Below are 23,089 nucleotides of genomic sequence, written 5' to 3'. Positions count from 1 at the left end.
TGACAGGTGTCATTTCAATACAATTATGCGAGATTTGGTGTCTTTGGGGTTCCGTACCCAAAGGGTAAAACGGGACCCTATTATTAAAACTCTGCTGTCCGTCCGTCCGTCTGAACGCCTGTCATCAGACTTTGTATCTCGTGAACCTTGATAGTTGAAATATTCACAGATGATGTATTTCTGTTGCCGCTTTATAGCGGCAATTGTTGATTGTTGTTTATACAACAAATACTAAAAAGTACGGACCCCTCAGTGAGTGAGTCCGACTCGCACTTGTCCGGTTTTTTTAGGTTATAAATTATATGAAGACACCTGTCACCCTACCCATAAAGTTTGAAAAATACTCCATGTCAACCATTTCCTGGCTTCTAAAAACAGTTTTTAAAGTAGGTGCATTGCAAAGTTAACGGTATTATAAATATGTATTAGATACATAAACTCGTATATTTTTGAACCGTACTCAGTTATTTAAACTTTTATCAACGATGTTGCGGGTATTAATTTATAAATTAGTGTAATGCTAGCACCTATAACCAGTATTTTATCGGTTTTATCCTTTCATCCGTATGACATCACTGGATCAACGCAATAGTGACCTATGATCACAGTTGAAGGCTTATTTTATTTTAGATGTGTAATACGAGTATCTAACAAAATCTCCAGGCCGTGAGTTTGACAGCCGAACTAAATACTGTTACATGACGCTACATTTTTGTCAGTAGCTAGAACTACCGCATAATGTAAGGGGCCGTACATGGACATCTCCTCAGCTGTCAAATTCGGGGTTTACATTGATGGCCCAGCGCTGGACCAGCGAGATGGCCATGCGATGATTATGGCTCCTTTACACGATGGCCCAGCGCTGGACCAGCGAGCTGGTCATGCGATAGTTATGGCTCCTCTACACGACGGCCCAGCGCTGGACCAGCGAGATGGCCGTGCGATAGTTGAGGGCACGCGTATGCATTATCGCTGGCCTACTACCTTTCATGTGTGGACGAAAAAACAACACGGTGACCATCCCATCGCCATCCCGCCGCACCATAAGCCATCCGTCATCACTACTCTCTCTACACGTTGGCCTACCTTAGTGGGCCAGTATGATGGCCCATCGTGTAGAGGAGCCATTTTACCATCAAAAAACTCTTTAACTGTATGTACTCGTAGATACGGTACTATATGAGAAGGGATTTCAAATATTAAGTGCTTATAAGGTTTAAGAAAGGTTTTCAATGGGGTTGGTAACTGTCAAAGGTTTTTATATGGTGCTAGCATAGGTTTCCCCTGTTTCTAGTTTTGTTCTATGGGATTTGGTTTCAAGGGCTAGAATCCAGGCCTTAAAAAAACAAGAATTTTATATTATTTTTTACGATTGACAGGTAAAACCTATGCTGGCGCCATGTGTAAAATATTTTGACCGGCCATCCCTATTTAGAGCAGGGGACTGAGTTAAGCAGTGAAAGAATAAGGATCAAAGTCAAATGGCGTTCTCTAAAAGTTTTAATCATTTGTCAAAAGATGTCAGTAAATTTAATGTGGTTACAAAATTTTCTTTGACAATCCACTTCTATAGGGAGCGTGCATGAACTGTAGGAGGCAGCACAGGAGCCGTCAGATTTTTGGCGCGAGGCGTAAATGTGATGTTTTTTGTTTCGATGTAGCCCACAAGATGGCAGAACCTACTATGCACAAGAAAACACGTGACGTGTAAATGTGCATGTTTATGGTTCCGATTCAGGCCACAAGATGGCAGAACCTCCAACGCGCACGGTCCCCTATTTAAAATTCTCTTTGGTTGAAACCAATCAAAAAAAGATCTGTGGCTCGTCTCAGTCTCCCACTGCACTTAGTTTTGTTTGTTGTGCCATACATTAGCCCACAATTTGGCAGGGTCAGTTCAAATGTTTGTGTTTAGGTTATTGTTCCACTACATTTAACTTGTTCTAGTCGAACTCGCGATTCTTATATGTAAAGGTATGTCCACACTTGTGCACTTCCGTGTTCAACTTGTTTTTTTCCCATAGCGCAAGCCCTAAAACTGCGAGCCATGAGTCGCAATGGTAATACTGAAAGTTAAGATGCTATACTAAAACACGAAATTTAAGCGCAATGTTGTGAACTTACCTTAAAGAAACGGAACATTGTTGTACTTGTACATTCGATAGTGAACTCTATGCCGCTAGTATAGGGTTTTATTTTGTATGTCAATCAATACATAAATATAGAAGTAACATGCCAGGCGCGTATGGCAATGCCACCATTCTTCGTAAGTCTTAGCTAAACTACAGAAAGTAACTTTGCTGTGCTTCCGACTTTTGTATTAATTTAAAATGCATTTGAACAAGTCATATCTTTATAGACTAGACTGAGTCCAAAAAATACCTAAGCGATATTTTTCTTGGCAGGGTACGTAAATATTTTAAATTTCTTTTAGCGTTATGACACTTATGACTGATTGTTTTATTATAATCAAAGAGTTAGTAATAGTAAAAGATGTATGAAATGAAATCTTACAAAAAATCGTGCTTCGAATCATACTTCGTTTTTTTTTTTTACATTACAATAAGAGTAAACAATCTTGCAGTGTCTTCTTATTGAAAAACGCTTTAAAAAGTCGTAACTACATATTACTAATGAAACAAAAAAAATATTTATGATCATAATATGCTACATATATAATTGTTACATATTTTTCAAAGGAGTTTTTTCAATAAAAAGACACGACAAGATTGTTTACATAGATGTCGTCGTATTAGGTACGGCCCCGTACATGCGGTAACTTTGGGTGTAAAAACTTGACGTTGGATAATCCAGTTACCGCAAAACATGTGGCGCTGTTACCTCGGGGGATGATTGATTTGATGACATGATTTTTTCTTAGACTTACACTTTTTTTACTGTTAATAATTATTTGATTATTATAACTTACACCTTGGCTAAAGCTAATGAAGAAGAGTGTTCATGCAGTGAGTTAAGTAATTTAATTTAACTAGTCATTTTTAAACGTAGATATTAACAATTTTAATATATCATTGATGTTTCTGAATGTGAATAAAGTTAGCTAACACTTGTAGAAATTACACAATTCATATTTAATATTTATAATAAGTAATGAGACTCATCCTTTTCACCACACCAGCTTGTAAACGTTCTCTTTATACTTCAAAAACTGATGAGAAAATTTTGAGTTTTTTTCCTCTATTATCGTCATCTACTGGACGATTTGTGAACTTTGTGACTTTCAAGTGATGATATTGAATGATAAATATTTAATAACGTTCGTCTGAATTTAATTTGTGATGTTTTACTGTTATTATTTTACTCGCGTTCGTTTGGTGAAAAAAAAACTTGTTTTACTCGGAAGCAAAGTTTGTTTAACATGTTCACTGTCCCCATACAAAATGATATGACAAAGTCACACATCCAAGTGTCAAAGTCATTTGAAGTTGTGAACCCATAGTGGAAGCACGGACTCCTGAAAAAAAGATTCGTGACCCCACATTGGGGGCACTTGGACAGGGAACGCTACGCTCGTGGTTCGGTTTTAGAATCATTCGCTTGCTCGGGTATCATTATTAGCACGAGGGGTTAAACAACAACTTTGTCCCCTTGTAAAACAAATAACTATTGTCAGATTACCGTAGAGCATAGTTCTCATAAAGCCGATTCTATCGATCGCAAAATCAAAAAGGTTTAAGTTGTTTTATTACTAAGTTTTAGTATGCTGCAACGTGATCAAATTATTGTTATATTTATAAATATTACACTGTACATTTTGCAAATAAATCGGTTTCATTTATAGCCCCGAGTATTATTTACTAAAATCGGTTTTAATGATGGTCGTACGCTGGAAGAATCTCTCCCCAGGCAACTAGGTAAAATGAAAACACGTGTATAAACAATTAATTTATTTGATTTTATACACATAATAACCTTGTTTACACTTGTATTAAAAGAAGCCTTAAGGCCGCGGACCGGACGCACGCGACGCGGCGAGCGGCAAATTCAGGCCGTTCAATACATTTTGGTCGAGCGCAATGTATAAATAGCCTTGATTTGCCGCTCGCCGCGCAGCTGACCATGCGTTCAGTCTGTGTCCTAAAACACCTAGAGCTACCACGAAAATACAATTAAATTATTAGAATGTCAGACAAAATAATTAAAGAGATAAAACTGCCGGTATTGGCACCTGCGATTCAATGGAATTACGGAGGGTCTGACGCGACATTCTATAGGCAAATAAACTATCAATTTGATTGTGTATGGCATTGACGAATTCCATACAAAAATGCACCATCGTCGAAAGCGGCAACTACAACTGGCTTAGACCGGTTGTCAATTCCATTTAAACAATGTACAGTCAATGTATTAAATCTCGGCATGGACAAAGTGCCAACAATATGTATACGGTGTAGTATACCCGACCTTATTACCCATACAATAAATAGTGTGTACATATTTTTGGCACTTTGTTCGTGTCGATATTTAACCTTTTGACCGCTACAGTCGGCTGTGGCCGTCATCGGAAAGTCTTGCCAAGGACGCCAGGCTACAGCCCACAGCTTCGCCAAGGCAATAGGGACTTACGCGAGACTCCGTAAAGTCCAATTTCGCTTAAATAATCGCGATCGCCTGGCTTCGGGGGCACGGCATATTCCTTCTTCAAAAGGTTAATTACCTTGACAGACGAGGGCTCCATCTACGTTTAGTTTTTACCGGCCTTTCCCATTGATGGCCTATTTTGAATTTGCGATGTTTACAGTAGCGCCCCCTGCTGAGTGATGCATACATTTTATTCAGATTCCTACTATATGTCGAAAAAGTGATGTTCATTTATAATTTTCACTTCCATTAAGTTTCGAGACAAAAAAGTCTTAAGTATTACGCTCAACAAATATATAATTATTGTTTTTGTGTAAGTTATAGCAACACTCAGCATTTGGTACTGGTACTGCCCCCCAAATAACCTATTGATTTAAAATGTTGTTCCCTAACACAGTTATACAACACATGATTCTATACTAAAATAGTCATTATAACAACAAATATTAAAACAATCATATAATATTATTTTACAGTACATATGGTTCTACTTACGCGTACGGGAATGAGCACTTTCCGTGCTTATGTCGAAACTTTAAAGAGCCATATGTACTGAAAAACGTACTATACACGTGCGAATAGGTAATTCGCAACTCGTGTCGATTTAAAACACTCCCTTCGGTCGTGTTTTAATTTATCGCCACTCGTTACTAATTTCCTATTTTTCGCACTTGTATCGTAAATAACTATTAATCATAAACTTTTGTCACACTACTCTCCCAACTTTAACATATTTACAATATTTAAAACACAAATGTTCAAAAATTATATTCTTATATATTTTTCTCTTTTAAATTTTGATTTTGTATGATTGAGCTTATAAATGAAATCAGTCTTTACATGCTTTCTAGATGACACCAAGTATCTGTCATCGTTTCAATCTATTCAAGCCTGCTTTCTCATACATATGTACGAGTATACCAAAACGAGTAAATACCAGACTTAATCTTCATAGGTACAGTCAAAAGATTTAATTAGTGACCCATTTCGTACCTTGTGACAGTGACAATAGTATGAGGTCTCTTTAGCTGCTTTCATGTTGTTTGTCACTGTGCAAGGTACGAAATGGGTCACAAATTAAATCTTTTGATTGTACTTATCGCTGCGTTCCTCCAAAACAAAAAAGTTTACCGTGACGTAGTTGAAGTAGCCTTAACTAATTGTTTTACGCCATATTTAGTGGAACTCAGCGTTAATTTTTACAGTGGAAGAGGTGTAAAGTGTAAGAAAAATTCGTGCTTTATTCAGGTTGGCCGGTCGAAGTTTTTTAAAGATTGGTTCTCTGTTAATCCTACAGTTTAGTACGTTTAGGAATATATTATTTCATCTAGCAACATTGTACGTGGAATTTACGTTCTTCCATTCTACCGGATACATCTGTCATTCGAACAAAACTCAGTAATTTGAGATAAAAACTTGGACAATTACTATCATGGCCGATATAACGTTAATCTCTTTTGATCCCTTCGCGTTAATTTATTTTAAAGTTCAAATGTTTCAGGACAGTAACATACTTAATTTGTGAGAAAGAAGACAAGAAGATTATAGAAAATCCAGCGGGCCCGCTCCACGAGGGAATCTCACTGTTTTTAAACCTCTTCTTATTTTTCGAGCCCATTTTCGTTCTTCCTTTATTCTGTTCCTACCAACAGTCAAATTCTTGGTATTTTTTATTTTGTGGTCTGGTCGCTGGCTCTTTATACCAAATGGTATAGAAACCGGGGAAACCTATGGTAAAGGTACCTACCGACCCCATTAATAACCGATGTAGATTAAGATTATAATATGAAGACGGTAATGACTGATTGTCAAAAGTTGACGTTTGGCAATTCAGTGACCACAAAACTGCAGCGCCATCAAGTTCGAATGTAAAAGATTTTTTCCTTAGGCATTACATCCCTTCAGCAATCAATAACTCTTTGTGGTGAGCACACTGACAATAATGGGATCGCGATATTCGCGATTCACAGTCACCACACATAAATGTACTATACATATTAAACTACAACAATGCCATGTTGTTATTTGTAAATTTATATGAGAGACACACACATGCAGTAAACGTATTAGTACTGCTTGTTCTAAAATTTGTATGTATGGGCAGTGGCGGGGCAAGACCAAAATTTTATGTGGGCAAAGTACATTTAGCGAGGCCCTCTGGTAGCGCGAGAAATAACGAACATTTTTACGTTTTGTTCGAGCTATAGTTACTTATTTGAGGCGCGAGGCCCATCGGACCGCGAGGCCGTAGGCGGTGGCCCACGTCACCCACGCCTAACGCCGCCTCTGTGTATGGGAACGCCAATGAGAGCGCTGCTGAGTCTATCAAATAGTAAGTTAAGTGATCTGTACAGAGGGTGTACCATTAGATGGCGTTAGAAAGTGCTTGTTTAGGACTCAGTCTGCTGAAGGCAAGTCACTTATTTTAACTACTTATTTCGAAGGGACGCAACATTCTATTTGTTTTTGGAAATTTTCAACCGTTATTATTTACTCGTCTTATCTTACTTTAATGCTTCAAAATGTATTATACATACACTATCAAATTCAATTATGTTAACAAACAGCCTGTAAGCAGTTGACCTGCTTTGATACCCTACCATCAATTACTTATGTCTTATTAAGCAGCGTAGCACGATCAACTCTAATGTTGCGAATTGTACATTTATTAAAAGCCACATTGACCGAATATAAAAAAGAAGCTAAAATAAATAAATATTATAGGACATTATTACACAAATTGACCAAGTCCAGCAGTAAGTTCAATAAGGCTTGTGTTGTAAAAGGATATACGCTCGATAATTTAAATTTGTGTCTATTAAGTCACAATTACAATTCCTACACTAAGTTACAAATACTAAAACCCATTTAAAATAAAAGGTTCTTGGATTTGGTTTAAAAAGGAATGATTTCCGAGAGCGAAACCTAGCTATTATTTTACGCACTTAATATTATTTACGAATTGATTCAATCTGGCATTGAAGATACTAAGATACACAAAAATGACACATGGATAAGTTACAATTAAATCACCCAAATCCGCAAAAACTTAATTTATTCTCATTGAGTGATTATTACTTCATATAGAAACGCCATAACAAACAATGAAATTGTCGCAATGTACGCCGTGAAATTCATGGCGCTTACGCGTTTAGGTCGCGAGATTCACGCTCCGCTTTCATAGTTTGTTGTCGGCCGACAACAACTCATGGCGTTAAATACTGGTACTCTGTTCCGGTTCTATAAGTAGTAAAAATAGTTCAATGCTTATTTTTTGATATTAGATTGTATCGTGGTGTGTTCTGTCTACAGATCGGATGTGCTGTTGCGGAAAGTTTCCAAAAAGTTGGAAAAGTTCTCTGAAATTTCAGGAAAAATTCACAGACATCACAAGGAAACCTTTATTTTCGAAATTGAAAATTTCGATTACCATTCAAAAATATAAGTTTCCGAAAATGTTCTATGTGGAAATTCCGAAATTTTGAAAACTTTCCGACGGCTTCCTAAAATACGGGGCTGCAAGGAACGGACTATACCGGTATGTTTGTGAGCACAAGCCAGAAGAAGCTTAAAGGACTTTTTTATTCACGGTTCATCTTGATGTCTGTACAATAAAAACACGGCTCTTCTAGAATAATTTATACTATTCTGTCTTTGCTACCTTTAGTTATTACTACGCTATTATCATTAAGAATGACGGAAGTATATTGTTGGAGGTCGTGTAGAAATTTTCCTGCTGAATAGATTGACAGACGCTTTAGTTCTATCAAAGAGAATTGAAATAGCGGTGGATTGTCAGAGAGTAAAGTAAGCTTTTTAAATCCCATATTGTGTAGATGTTTGTAAATGTGTTATGTCCTGTAATAAATCCTACTATTTTACGTAGCTGGTGTCTAGGTGTTTTCAGTAGTATTTTGGTGAGCTTGTGATTCAGTTCCGGTAAAATATCCTTGGTCGGCGTACTTTTGGTCCTTATTGATTCTAAGTCGGCAGCAGGAAGTCCCCAAGCCTGGCGAGTGCGGGCAGCAGGCTCACGGCGCGGGGCGGTTGGGCGAGGGCGGCAGCAGCGGCGGCGCCGGCGCGGCGTCCAGGTCGCACGCGGCCAGCAGCCGCACCAGCTCGTCGGCCGTCGGCCCGCCGTCCGGGATCGGGGAGTCGTCGCCTTCCGCTGTAAACAGTTTTATGTTCTTTCATCACACTTGCTCGAAAAAGTTCTTATTTCATGCAGGTTTGCTGAAGGACAAAGACCTATTTTGTTCCCGCGGGAGTTATAGCTTTTTTTTTATTTTCCTACGTTACTTATTCATACAAACCAAGTAGCATAAATGAGTTTTACTTTTAAAATACTGACGTTTATAATTCAATATTTTAGTTTAAGTTTTAAATAAATTGATTTAACAGCCGTTTAAAATATTTTTACATAATTTTCATTCGTGGCTGAATGCCGAATGACTAGGTCTGTGCCTTCGATGCCTCACCTGCCAAGAAATTACAAAATGGCGGACGAATGTTCGATATGTCACCTTATTTAAGAATTATTTCGCTTAAAATTTAGTTTTTTCTTCGTAAGTGTGATGAAAAACATTGTGTGGAACTCCAGGGGCAAGAATATTGCAAACTCAGGTCTTTAATTACCACCCTCGTATCCAAAATTTCACTTACCCCCCTTGTTGCACAATGTACTATAAAATGGTACTAATAAATAGCTTCTCCCCGTGACGGTAGCACGGGCAGGTTTACGAACACAAATCTAACCAAACCTAATGGGTTGTACAGGATGCCTTTTGAAAAGTTTAGACAATGAGTAGTTTTTGAAAAAGCATTCGGACTCTCACCGCTACCGCCGCCGACGGAGAGCGCCGGCCTGGCCGCCTTGTCGATGGCGGCGCTGAGGTCCCACATCTGCGCGGCGCCGGAGCGGTGGCCGCACAGCAGCAGGCGCCGCGGCCGCAGCGCGCCCTCGCACTCCGCCACCGCGAAGCACGACACGCCCGACCCGTCCACGGACCGGATGGTGCACACCCTGAGGATTCACTCCGACTTTAATCGAACACTTTGTGGGCATGTCAGCATTTGAAATCGACCACCATGCCTGGGAAACCTTAACTGAAGACCGTGATGGATGGCGCAAGCGTGTTGTGGAGGGGAGAAGGCTATACGACCAAGCCTGGTTTAATACATTAGATAGCAGGTGTCGCAGAAAGCAAATCGGGACTAGAACCTCAGGTGGCATGAGCTTTCTCTGACAAAAATGTGGAGGTCGTGCCGCTCACGCATCGGCCTCCACAGTCACCAAATCCGTTGTCTAAACAGCAATGCTTAAATCGTCTGCAATAGACGCGAAGGCTTGCGTGTGTAAGAAAATTTAGCTAAATGGATAGAAAATGGGCCATTCATTATAAAAAAGTGGAATTTAAAAAGACATATTGAGATTATAAAAAAATAAACGGCTTCAAAGACAGATTTTTTTTTTACTTTCAAATATAAAAAATAAAATTATGCCATTCGATTCCTTAAATGTTATTGAAAAATAAATTGTATGACAACTATATACATAAACGCAATATTTCACGGTCAAAATAGCATATTTCTTGATCTTCCATACATTTAGGACAGACTGATGTAATGTGACGTCACATTTTATCTATTGTGGCGCAGTGATCGAAAGAGGGTCTTGGCCTCCAAAACGAGAGAATGCCACCTGTCCCGATCCTGTGCCACTTCCTGCCAGTTGACGTCACATTACATTATCATTTTGTTAGAGGTGTTTCAGTCGTCGAGTGCGAGCGTCAGACTTGAACTCTCATTTCTGACCTTTGTGTTGTTTAAATGCCATGGGTCCTATAGCTAGGTAGGATCAAATGTCTATGATCCTTAGGAAAATCAAGATCGATTGACATTATTTACAAAAAACTGTGTAGTAGCCAATTGGGAGGACTCACTGTCGGAGCAGAATTCGTGTCACGAGTCTCGTGATGTTGAATAGAATAAAGTTTTCAAATTACGATTTTTCGTTATGACATACCTTCTTCCATTTGACGCTAAGCGGACGTATAGCGTGTCCGTGTCCGGCACAACTTTCTGAATGAAAATCTGTTCCTCGTCCTGCTCGCCGTATGGTCCTGCAAATAAAAGATGTTTCATAAGACTTTCTATTCTCATGAAATATAAAACAAAGTATATAAAGAAAACAATTTTTTAAATGTATCATTAGTAAAGTTTTAGTTCGTTTCAGCCGAAGGTTGGGTTTCGATCAAAAACTGCCGAACCTTTCGGTCGCGCCGTAACTTACAAAATTACATTTTCAAATCGCGTTTGGGTAGTTTTCTATATCGATAACTAGTTACGTTTTCAAATTTAGGGTTAATTTAAAAGTAATAATAATTTATTTAAACTCCCTAAATAAATTATGATATCAATAACATGTAAAAATATTACCGATATCATTACACGGTTGAACTGTAGGACCTTCTAGAGCCAGCACAATGAAGCTTGCTTCTGGCGTAATCCCTCTTTGCTTAGGCTCTCGACTCGGCGCTCCCCAGGATATCACATGGTTGAAGAAACTAACTACAGCTTCCATAATCGAATTGAAGCTTATTGTAACATGCTTAAGGTTGAAAGTACCGCAGTCGTTGTGTGGCTGGGCCGTGGGGGCCTCCAGCGCGAGCACTTTGAAGGCGGCCTTGGGCGTGGTTCCCGGTTGGGTGGAGATCATTCCTCGGAAGCGAGTGACTCGCCAGGAGCGGACGTGGTTGTACTCGCTGCATACCGATATTAGGTAGTTTTCTGATAGAGAAACCTGAAAGAGACATCGTCAGGTTGGTGTTATTAGTACGCAATTTAAGCAATGAAGTCAGTACTGTTGAATTGAAGCAAACGCAATTTGCAACATCAGTACCGTTAGAGCGACCGATATCGGATGTCGGATACGACCACAAGGAAGTAAACCAAAAGAAGCATTCTCTAGCAGCAGAATTTTTCCAAGGATCAACCGACATACGATATCGGATCGGACAATATGAAAATGCTATTAAAATACAGTAGATATCACAATGCGCTTCCCTGAGGTGTAAAAAACGGTAAAGGAGAATGGGTTATGGTAGAAATATTCGCCACAATTGGGTATGGTTAGGTTAGTAGCTAGTGCAATAGCGGTGTCCCTAAGCCGCCAAATATAATCAAATCATAAAGTTTTATTCATTCTTCCTTTATTTCGTTAGTAGTAAGTAACCAAACTACAATGTAACATTTACTTTGGTGACTGTTTTAACCGGCTGGGCGAACACAAAGACTGAATTGTTGCAGTAATTGACCGTAAGTTTACCTTGGTGACAGTGCTCTGGTGGACGGTGAAGGTCTGGAAGAGTTGCGGGCCGTGGCCCACGGTTTCTGGATGCTGTACTATGACCCGAACTGAGCCATACCGAGTACCATATGCTATCTCTATCCAGTTGCCGCACAGATCTAGACAAATAATTCAGGTTTATTTGATTGATAAACTAAAATCCCAAAAAACATAAATAAAAAGAGCTGCCTAGGAAGTTGGAAACATATCAACATTTTTAATGGATGCCTAATTGATAAACTAAAATACTGTCCTAAAAGAAAAGGATTATATTAGATTAGATAATCGACGTCGACTTACCTGCCGATGTCGTGCCAACGGTTGGCGGCGTCGTTCGAACATATTATCGCTCTTCTGACATGGATAAAGAGCTTTACCTGACTTGTTTAAGTCGATTCGGGGTCCATAAATGGGCTTGCACCCAAACCTGTGTCCATTATTTTTGACTTGGAAAGATCAACATAAGATAGGTAAATGATCCAGAGCGCTGTTACAAACAATTTTATGGCTTTTGTTTGTTCAAATTTATTGTTACTTACTGGTTTTAGGGGTGAGGTACACTGATATGGCTGTGATAGGTTCTTGATTGGGGTCCTTATACAACTGAGTGACAAGTAGATCATTGTCCTTCATTCGCAGCGGGAATTTTTGCATATCTGTGGATAAAATTATCCTACATAAATATAATGTGAGAATAGAACACCGATCCAAGAAGAAATGTTGTGTAGAAGGTATACACGAAGACGTTATTGTCACATTTCTTTTGCTAGTTTCTCAATTTCGTATGACTAATATCGCAGGCATATGATTTATGCGTGTGACCGGCACAAAATGTCAGGCTCGTGCACTGTTAGAGATGCTATGGCATTACTCATAAACGTGTCATAAACATTTGACTTACGAATCTTTGATAATTATTTGTTCCTATCCGTCGTTTTTTACATTTCCGTTTGTGAGAAAGAGACAAAATTTAACAGAGGTTTGTATTAATTGCTACATTTTATGAATAAGGGGGGTAGTAACCGGGGGCGGTCTATGATGTACAAGGTTATTTATATGTAGGTTTTTACAATAAACGTGTTTCTCTATATTCTATATATTTGTCGTGCTTTTGTGTGAACCTACAGCTCACCTATGTAGTTGATGGCACCTATGTTGGTCCCCAACAGCAGGAACGAGCCGGCGGTGTCGTGTGTGCTGAGATGCGCCACGTCCTGTGTCTGCTAGTGCTGCTTGCTGGTGTGCCACACGCCCACCCTGCTCTGGAGCCCTGGTGTGAATTAACAGCTCACCTATGTAGTTGATGGCGCCCGTGTTGGTCCCCAGCAGCAGGAACGAGCCGGCGGTGTCGTGTGTGCTGAGATGCGCCACGTCCTGCGTCTGCCAGTGCTGCGTGCTGGTGTGCCACACGCCCACCCTGCTCTGGAGCCCTGGTGTGAATTAACAGCTCACCTATGTAGTTGATGGCGCCCGTGTTGGTCCCCAGCAGCAGGAACGAGCCGGCGGTGTAGTGTGTGCTGAGATGCGCCACGTCCTGCGTCTGTCAGTGCTGCGTGCTGGTGTGCCACACGCCCACCCTGCTCTGGAGCCCTGGTGTGAATTAACAGCTCACTTATGTAGTTGATGGCGCCCGTGTTGGTCCCCAGCAGCAGGAACGAGCCGGCGGTGTCGTGTGTGCTGAGATGCGCCACGTCCTGCGTCTGCCAGTGCTGCGTGCTGGTGTGCCACACGCCCACCCTGCTCTGGAGCCCTGGTGTGAATTAACAGCTCACCTATGTAGTTGATGGCGCCCGTGTTGGTCCCCAGCAGCAGGAACGAGCCGGCGGTGTCGTGTGTGCTGAGATGCGCCACGTCCTGCGTCTGCCAGTGCTGCGTGCTGGTGTGCCACACGCCCACCCTGCTCTGGAGCCCTGGTGTGAATTAACAGCTCACCTATGTAGTTGATGGCGCCCGTGTTGGTCCCCAGCAGCAGGAACGAGCCGGCGGTGTCGTGTGTGCTGAGATGCGCCACGTCCTGCGTCTGCCAGTGCTGCGTGCTGGTGTGCCACACGCCCACCCTGCTCTGGAGCCCTGGTGTGAATTAACAGCTCACCTATGTAGTTGATGGCGCCCGTGTTGGTCCCCAGCAGCAGGAACGAGCCGGCGGTGTCGTGTGTGCTGAGATGCGCCACGTCCTGCGTCTGCCAGTGCTGCGTGCTGGTGTGCCACACGCCCACCCTGCTCTGGAGCCCTGGTGTGAATTAACAGCTCACCTATGTAGTTGATGGCGCCCGTGTTGGTCCCCAGCAGCAGGAACGAGCCGGCGGTGTCGTGTGTGCTGAGATGCGCCACGTCCTGCGTCTGCCAGTGCTGCGTGCTGGTGTGCCACACGCCCACCCTGCTCTGGAGCCCTGGTGTGAATTAACAGCTCACCTATGTAGTTGATGGCGCCCGTGTTGGTCCCCAGCAGCAGGAACGAGCCGGCGGTGTCGTGTGTGCTGAGATGCGCCACGTCCTGCGTCTGCCAGTGCTGCGTGCTGGTGTGCCACACGCCCACCCTGCTCTGGAGCCCTGGTGTGAATTAACAGCTCACCTATGTAGTTGATGGCGCCCGTGTTGGTCCCCAGCAGCAGGAACGAGCCGGCGGTGTCGTGTGTGCTGAGATGCGCCACGTCCTGCGTCTGCCAGTGCTGCGTGCTGGTGTGCCACACGCCCACCCTGCTCTGGAGCCCTGGTGTGAATTAACAGCTCACCTATGTAGTTGATGGCGCCCGTGTTGGTCCCCAGCAGCAGGAACGAGCCGGCGGTGTCGTGTGTGCTGAGATGCGCCACGTCCTGCGTCTGCCAGTGCTGCGTGCTGGTGTGCCACACGCCCACCCTGCTCTGGAGCCCTGGTGTGAATTAACAGCTCACCTATGTAGTTGATGGCGCCCGTGTTGGTCCCCAGCAGCAGGAACGAGCCGGCGGTGTCGTGTGTGCTGAGATGCGCCACGTCCTGTGTCCTGCTAGTGCTGCTTGCTGGTGTGCCACACGCCCTCCCTGCTCTGGAGCCCTGGTGTGAATTAACAGCTCACCTATGTAGTTGATGGCGCCCGTGTTGGTCCCCAGCAGCAGGAACGAGCCGGCGGTGTCGTGTGTGCTGAGATGCGCCACGTCCTGTGTCTGCTAGTGCTGCTTGCTGGTGTGCCACACGCCCGCCCTGCTCTGGAGCCCTGGTGTGAATTAACAGCTCACCTATGTAGTTGATGGCGCCCGTGTTGGTCCCCAGCAGCAGGAACGAGCCGGCGGTGTCGTGTGTGCTGAGATGCGCCACGTCCTGCGTCTGCCAGTGCTGCGTGCTGGTGTGCCACACGCCCACCCTGCTCTGGAGCCCTGGTGTGAATTAACAGCTCACCTATGTAGTTGATGGCGCCCGTGTTGGTCCCCAGCAGCAGGAACGAGCCGGCGGTGTCGTGTGTGCTGAGATGCGCCACGTCCTGCGTCTGCCAGTGCTGCGTGCTGGTGTGCCACACGCCCGCCCTGCTCTGGAGCCCTGGTGTGAATTAACAGCTCACCTATGTAGTTGATGGCGCCCGTGTTGGTCCCCAGCAGCAGGAACGAGCCGGCGGTGTCGTGTGTGCTGAGATGCGCCACGTCCTGCGTCTGCCAGTGCTGCGTGCTGGTGTGCCACACGCCCGCCTTGCTCCGGGCGCCCGCTCCGCTCAGGGCCACCAGTTGTGGGCCGACGAATAGCAGGTGCTCCACCCGAACACCCAAGTTGAACGTGCCTGAGAAATGTAGTAAAATAATGCATGAAGTAACATCACCCAGCAGCTCATAATAGTCATAATATGTTAAGAAGCTATGATATTATGTGACTAACTTAAATTATACATTTCTAAAAATATCACATTCCGCCATATTTTTAGCTCTCGTCGTACTTCTATACTACTCATCTTGTCATTTAATTTTGCGTCAAGTGTCCAGCGCCTAAACAAAGTCCCAAATGAATCTTACTAACTAATGTATTCCATGCGGGTACACTGGGCGCAGAGAACGTCCATAATCGAAGCAACGGCCCGCTCGCTAGGCTAACCTAGCCTAACATGATATCAGTCCCTGTTATAGTTGTGCTATTCTCGAGAACATTCTCCGTTTTGTATGGAGAATATTATCGTGCGAGAAAATTCCCCATAGTAAACGGAGAAACGTTCCTGAGAACGGCACAACTATAGTCCATGTCGCGATCGTACCGCTTGCCGTCGCCCCTTCTTCTACCCAACTATTCATTCAATTTTTCCGTCTCCACCATTGTCTGAATACAGTACCAAATGAATCTTACCAACTAATGTCCTCCGAACAGGCTCGCTATGCGTAGAGAACGCCCACAACCGAACCAGCGGCCCGCTCGCTATGCCCAACATGACATCAGTCCCCGTAGTGTTCGTGCCGCTGGCCGTCGCGCCGCCGCCCGTCTTGGCGTTCAACGCTATCCTCTCTATCACGGAGTCTTGGACGGGCGATTGGAATACGACGTACCATCCGCATGAATCTGTCAATCTGATGAAAAAGGTGTTACAGAAACACAATCGGTGTTCAATTTAATAAAAATAAATGCAGCATTCCACGGACCCATAAAATTATTTATCGTATTTTTAATCGATTAGGAACGCATTGTTATAGAAAAAGAAACTCCTATACAGAAAATCACCATTAAATTCGCTTTTGTAAGCTACATACGAGTAAGATTTTATAAAATTTGTCGATACAAAATCGTCATCTGTGGTATATTTTGCAGAGTTAATTGATGATGATGACAATTGACTAGTACACCAGAAATATATAAACACAAAAATCTTAACTTATGCTAAACTAAAAACCTAAATCTAAGCACCATTGACTAATTTAATTAAGTAAAACAAATAAAAAAGCGGCCAAGTGCGAGTCGGACTCGCCCATGAAGGGTTCCGTACCATTTATGACGTATTAAAAAAAACTACTTACTAGATTTCGTCCAAACCAATTTTCGGTCAAAGTTTGCATGGATTTTTTTAGTTTTATCATTCTCTTATTTTAGAAGTTACAGGGGGGGGGGGACGATACACATTTACCACTTTGGAAGTGTGTCTCGCGCAAACTACTCAGTTTAGAGAAAAATGATATTAGAAACCTCAATATCATTTTTGAAGACGTATCCAGTTTCAGTTCTAAGTATGGGGTACCCCTAAAATTTTTTTTTTTGTGTGAAAATCTTAATGCGGTTCACAGAACACATCTACTTACCAAGTTTTAACAGTATAGTTCTTATAGTTTCGGAAAAAAAAGTGGCTGTGACATACGGACGAACAGACAGACATGACGAATCCATAAGGGTTAGGTTTTTTGCCATTGGCTACGGAACCCTAAAAAGTAATATGTTTATTAGGGCCTTTTAATACATGTACCTGTATCCAGTTACGAAGTGTGTGTATGCAACCGCGATCCAATTGTGGTGTGCCTTTATAATTTGAACTTTCATGCTGTCTGACCACGCGTTTACTGAAAAAGGAACTTAGTTGTGATAGCAATAAAGTTGGAAGTAGAGTAAGTACCTACATAATTAGTATTGAAACTTACGTTCCGGCGGGCGTATCCCTTTATAACAGTCTGCATTGCCTAAAGAAGCGGCTCTGGAATGTCCACGACCACATCGACTGAAAACAATATCAGATTTTAATTTCTAACATTAAAACCATTGTTAAGTTATATTTACAAAGCAATTGCTCAAACTAGTGAACGCAAAGGAAATGAGACTATGTTGTTTTTGTAAACATCCTGTCTATTCAGACGTTACAATAGCAGATATTGCTATGTAACATCTTGTTATAAAGTCCTCAAATACAGAAGTTTGCCCTACATTATTTTACTATTAGTAGTTAGCAGCAAGCTCGGTACTCCATACACATAAACGTAGTTATGCTCTCATCTTAAAACGACTAGCTAGACTGCTCTAAAACTTTGTACTTAAAGGTGTCGTTCGTATGGCATTAAGTATCCACTTAAAAAAGCCCGGGGGGGGGGGGGGGGGGGGCTGGTTGAGTACCGATGTTGTAGACATTAGTAAAGTGTATTCGGGATCACTTCCGAATGTCGGGATTGTTACGAAAATTATCCATAATGGTCATAATTCCATCACAGTAGAATTCTTTTTCGGAATAAACCAACCTGTATTCACTTAACTCACCGAATTTTGCTACCATTTTAATGGATAATTTTTAGTTCCAAGGTTTTGGTATTACTGACCTCAATTGGTCTTGCGAAGGTATCCTGCCCACAGTCCTCAGGTCTAGGGAAGAGTTCCTTGAGTGTGTCCTATTACATGGTGCATCAGCATTTGATGCAGTGGAGTTTTTTCTAGAACATCCATTGCTATTTCTACTGTTGCTGTTGCTTGGTAATGGAGTGCTTACTGCAAAAAATGCGAATACTATATTATTTTTGCATGTTTAAGATCATTTTAAACCCCTTTCCCAGGAGGCTCCAAATTACAAAATTTTACAAAAAAACCACTAAATATTGGTAAATTCAAAATATTATTGTTACATTTTGGTAATTTTTTATTTATTTATTTGCTATGTTATAAGCCTAATGAATTAAAAAAAATATATATGGTGAGAATATATGGGTGATAGCTTTACAAAACTCTATAATAATCAAAGCCATAGTTAATACATAAGGGCCTTTCTGTAAATACTTTAAGTCTAGACTAGAAAGTAGAGTAAGTATTTATGGTCTACTCATAAACAAAATTACCTTATAGTACGTTATCTTTACAATAACTCAGTTATCTTTTGATAAGGATTTATTAATTGTTGCTGATAAATTATGAAATAACTTCAGAATGCTTAATGATATCTCTACAATTTGCTTTCAGACCTAGTTATGAGGGCTGATCCGAAAGTTGTTAGTTGCTTCGGCTCTACTCATGCGATTAAAATTTTATTTATACTATTGTGAGGGATATTTCAATGCTACTTATGGAAGCATAACGTTTCACAATCGAAAACCGATCAAGAGTATATCAGCTGTGCTCAGTGTGGGGGGAAGGGGGGACATTTCACTTTTATGAAATTTATGCATTTTAATGCATAGTATTCATTGTGAATATACCTCGAATATAAATAATGGTTTCTGAAAACTTATCATATTTTATATATTATTAGAAGTGGAAAAAACGCTAGTTACCAAAAACGGACTTTGCCCACGCTAAACGTAAAGTTTTGAGCAGCTGTAAAGTTTTCATGTTGACCATGGACCCCTTTTTAAACATGACTCATTATCATTAACATTCCATTGCTGGCCACCGTCTCCATTCATTACAAGATGGTTTGGGCTATGGTTCCCCTTATCAACTCTTAGTCCAATGCATGTTTTTAAATTTCTTCAAAGAAGTGTGTAAATTTGTTTCCGTATTTTACTTCATCAAAGATTTACAGATGAATGTCAAATCATATTTTATTTATAGTATAAGTTATAAGAAACTCCTTCGTTCAAGCCAATTTTCCAACCCAAACAAATATGGCTTGTTTACACGAGACTTATATGCAAGGCTAAATATATTTTGGTACATAATCTAAAACACTTGTAATGTCATTAGAGATAACACAAAAACACCATTATGGCTAAGATAAAAAAATAACAAGGCTTTAGATTAATTCATAATATGCAGAGCAGATAAATGGAGCATTCCACGGGCTGTCCAGTATGGACAGATTTTATTTCCTGTATTGCACCTTTTTTTTTTGCATTTAAAGCAGGCAATTATGTTTCTGTGCATACATTTGACCATTTGTCACAGAAAAGTATAGATAGATAGACAGACAGATAAATCATTTATTTGGCAGCTGCAAAAACACACAATATAAAGTTTAAATCATCATAAAGAACAGAAATTATTACAGGAACAAAATAAAAATGGCACAAAAGAAAATTGAGACAACAAAATAGGCATAATTAGTAAACAATAAAATAAAATAAAAGTACCTACCTACATACTGTGTGCTTTGCAGCAGGACAAAAGGGTCACGGCTCAGTGATACTCTTCACTCTTTCGAGTAAAGCACTGGTTTTCTGCCGGAACCCAGGTCACAACAGATGTATAAAATGAGGGTATGTGTGTGTTACATGTTTATAATATATAAGTCGTATGTGATAATAGATAAGTCGGCAAGGGTGTGAACAGTGTGTAGGCCCCCTAGTTCTCGTGACTGCCATCTCCACCATGTCAGATTCTGAAATCTGCGACCAAAAGGCCGTATGGAATACCTGCGGTTTGTTTATCGAGGAGAATCTTTTTTAAAACTATGTTTAAATGATTTTTTGGATTTCAGCTCTCTCAAAGACGGGGGTATATCATTCCAGCATTTGGTCGCAAGATAACGGAAACAACCGGTAAAGGCAACTCTTGTACTTCTGGAGGATCTCAAACTCACAAAGTTTTTATGGGTTTTGTGCCATCTCTAACCTAGTTTGTAAGATCTTGATTATCTTCAGAAAATTCACGCTTGTATGGGACAACAGTACACAGTTTCGTGGAATGCCCCAAATGTAGGATGAAACTTTTACCCATATATTTAATAAAAATAGTCAGGCAGTACTTAGACCTGAGGTTCAAAAACTTTGAAAAAAAAATTAGTGTTCGCACACATCCAACCAAAAACACCAAGTAGGTTAGAGATGGCACAAAACCCATAAAAACTTTGTGAGTTTGAGATCCTGGTTTCTTGCATTGTGATTTGTGAAGCCAAAGCTTAATAGGTCCCAGCATGAGTACTCTGCCCAAAAGCTATAGCTAGGCTATAGCCTGAAGGCAGAAGGTGCCCAGGCTGAACCAACAAATACTACAATCCCAGCATTAAAATGATGGAAGAATGGATAGAATGACGGGCATCATTACAAAATCTCTACAATTCTCATGTGAAATCAGTCCATGTTACCAGTTTGAGAATCCATGACTTAACAAGAATCATAAAATGCATAAGCACTTTAAAAAATCAACTAAATCATATAATTTTTTGCCATCAATCTTAACGAAGTCAAACAATTGTATGTTATTGTTGAGCATTAAAATTTTTATAGATCAACCATATTAAAAAAATAACTTACAAGGTGGTGGTAGGTATCCATAGAAGAGCACATCTCCACACGAAGAATGATTCATCTCATCACAAAGAGCCAGTCTCCTGCTAAGTGGAGTGATGCCAAAGTAGTCACATTCATGTCTGAGTGCTCTAATGTTGACATTATTCAGATCTATGTCTCTGGTTCGGAGGAAATTTAAGATGAGCCCAAACAAGTTTGGATCTCGGTCTATGAATATAGCACCAGTTTCATCTCTGACTGTAGGTATGCGCCCACTGAGTAGGGCTGTGAAAAACGTGTCCGGCACCCATGTCAGAGTGTGCCAGGACGTAGCAAATCTGGAATAAGATAGAAAATTGTGTAATTTATCTTAGGGGGCCAACTGATTACCAGTTCACTACTATCAGCCTGTCCGTTATTTGCAATTGTCAGCTTTTGCGTACATAGGTTGACAAAATGGGATTTTTTTGCTGTGGATTCGAGTCGATTTTGTGGCTCTCTTATTAAATTAATTTAATATTATATTCTTATTTATCCAGTAATATACACATTGCATAGATATTAAATTTTCTCAATTATCCATAAAACAGGTAAAGGTAACATGCTTTTTAGTTTTGAAGTAGGAAAAGTTTGCACATTACAATTGTGTATAGTGTTAGATGAACTACTAGGAACAACATTAAATAAATTTATTCTATATGGGACCTCAATACCAAAATTAGAAATCCTAAGGCACCTTAAATGTGCCTAAAAAGTTGTAATCAACAATATAAATAAATAAATCTATATCTTTATGAGAATATAGAGTGACATTTGACATCATGGCTCACAAAGGCACGATAAGAGGGTAACTAATTAACTGTTTATAATGTATTTGTGAAAGCCACGTTAGAAACAGTACAGACATTTTTATCGTTTCACATTGATACAGCCTTAGTTAAATGGGATGTAAATAATATCCACAACATTATCTAATACAGGTTATTTATAATAGCTACTCGAATCTAGATTAAATAGTAGAGATGTGCCGACTAGTCGCCGACTAGTCGGGAAAGCCGACTATCCGGCCACATTTATAGTCGGCGACTAGTCGGCGACTAGTCGGCAAAATGAGCCGAATAGTCGGCTGCCTAGATCTTCCAAAAAAATAAAAAAACCACCATACTCGAAGTGTTTGCCGATTTACCCAGTCCACCTCGCGAAATAAGTACTTGGCATTGATTACACTTCACTTTACTTGAATCATCTTCAACATCGTCAAAAAATGTCCACACGCGTGATTTTCTTTTAGTCATAATGTTTATAAAGATCACTACTTGTTTATTTAAACTTTTAAACAACAATTACGATTCGTTTTGTATGTTTTTCTAATAATAACACACCGGAGCAACAAGTGAATCGGAAAGGTAAACAAAACTAGTCAAAACATGAAAACGCAACCACGTGCGGCAGCGAATCAGGCGACCCGAACGTTCCCGATTACGCCCGAACTTAGGCGAAGACCATAGTCGGCTACGCCGACTAGTCGGCCGACTAGTCGGCCACCTGACTGCCGACTAGTCGGCTAGTCGGCTAGTCGGCCAAAACCGTAGTCGGCACATCTCTATTAAATAGTTATATTTCAATCTGTGCAAATAACAAAATTATAACTTACTTAGTTCCGCCGACGTTCAAGTTAACTATTTCCTGATAATTTGTCATTTAAATCGATTAAATAATATTTTAGCACACTGTCTTGTATTATATACGTGGAAACTTAAATATTTCAACTTTCTAAATGAACTGAATCATAATTTTCAGGTCTCCCGTCAACAAACAAACCCCAATTAAAGTAATATAGGCTAAGGAACTGTCAACGTCATGTCAAATAAGTTTTGATTAGGGTTCTGTAATAACGTAAAGTTAATATGCCATGACATACTTTTGTAATCTCAGGTACCTACTTAGATTTTCTTTGTAGAAGTTAGTAACAAATACATGAACAATACAACGAACATTTTAAAAATTATTTAATTCTGTTCATCGTGACAAAAAGAATATCAATAAATTTGTATGATTTAT

General features: G+C 40.7%; 1 protein-coding gene across 1 annotated transcript; it reads right to left on the bottom strand.

Moving 5' to 3' along the window:
* Positions 1-3,893: 3,893 nt before the first annotated feature.
* Positions 3,894-22,875, bottom strand: LOC133528644 (BTB/POZ domain-containing protein KCTD3). The gene is made up of 13 exons (XM_061866100.1): positions 22,683-22,875; positions 21,053-21,366; positions 18,191-18,356; positions 17,525-17,601; positions 17,353-17,446; positions 16,251-16,468; positions 15,484-15,696; positions 12,490-12,606; positions 11,930-12,069; positions 11,230-11,404; positions 10,628-10,724; positions 9,438-9,625; positions 3,894-8,770 (listed from the first exon to the last, which is right to left on the bottom strand). Exons 1-13 carry the CDS (start codon positions 22,727-22,729, stop codon positions 8,634-8,636), a joined length of 1,983 nt encoding a protein of 660 aa, XP_061722084.1. The 5' UTR covers positions 22,730-22,875; the 3' UTR covers positions 3,894-8,633.
* Between the last annotated feature and the right edge of the window lie 214 nt (positions 22,876-23,089).

Source organism: Cydia pomonella, chromosome 19, assembly GCF_033807575.1.
Source record: "Cydia pomonella isolate Wapato2018A chromosome 19, ilCydPomo1, whole genome shotgun sequence".
In the NCBI taxonomy this organism is placed as follows: Eukaryota; Metazoa; Arthropoda; class Insecta; order Lepidoptera; family Tortricidae; genus Cydia; species Cydia pomonella.
Note: the sequence above shows the minus strand (reverse complement) of the source record. Positions and strands in the feature narration are given on the sequence as shown.

Coding starts and splice junctions, on each gene's coding strand:
- LOC133528644 (XM_061866100.1), bottom strand. CDS start 22,729: ATGACAAATTATCAGGAAATAGTTAACTTGAACGTCGGCGGAACTAA. Junction 15,697..16,250: donor TGTTCGGAGGACATTAGTTG/GTAAGATTCATT, acceptor TACATTTCTCAG/GCACGTTCAACTTGGGTGTT. Junction 12,070..12,489: donor GTACCTCACCCCTAAAACCA/GTAAGTAACAAT, acceptor TTATTTGTCTAG/ATCTGTGCGGCAACTGGATA.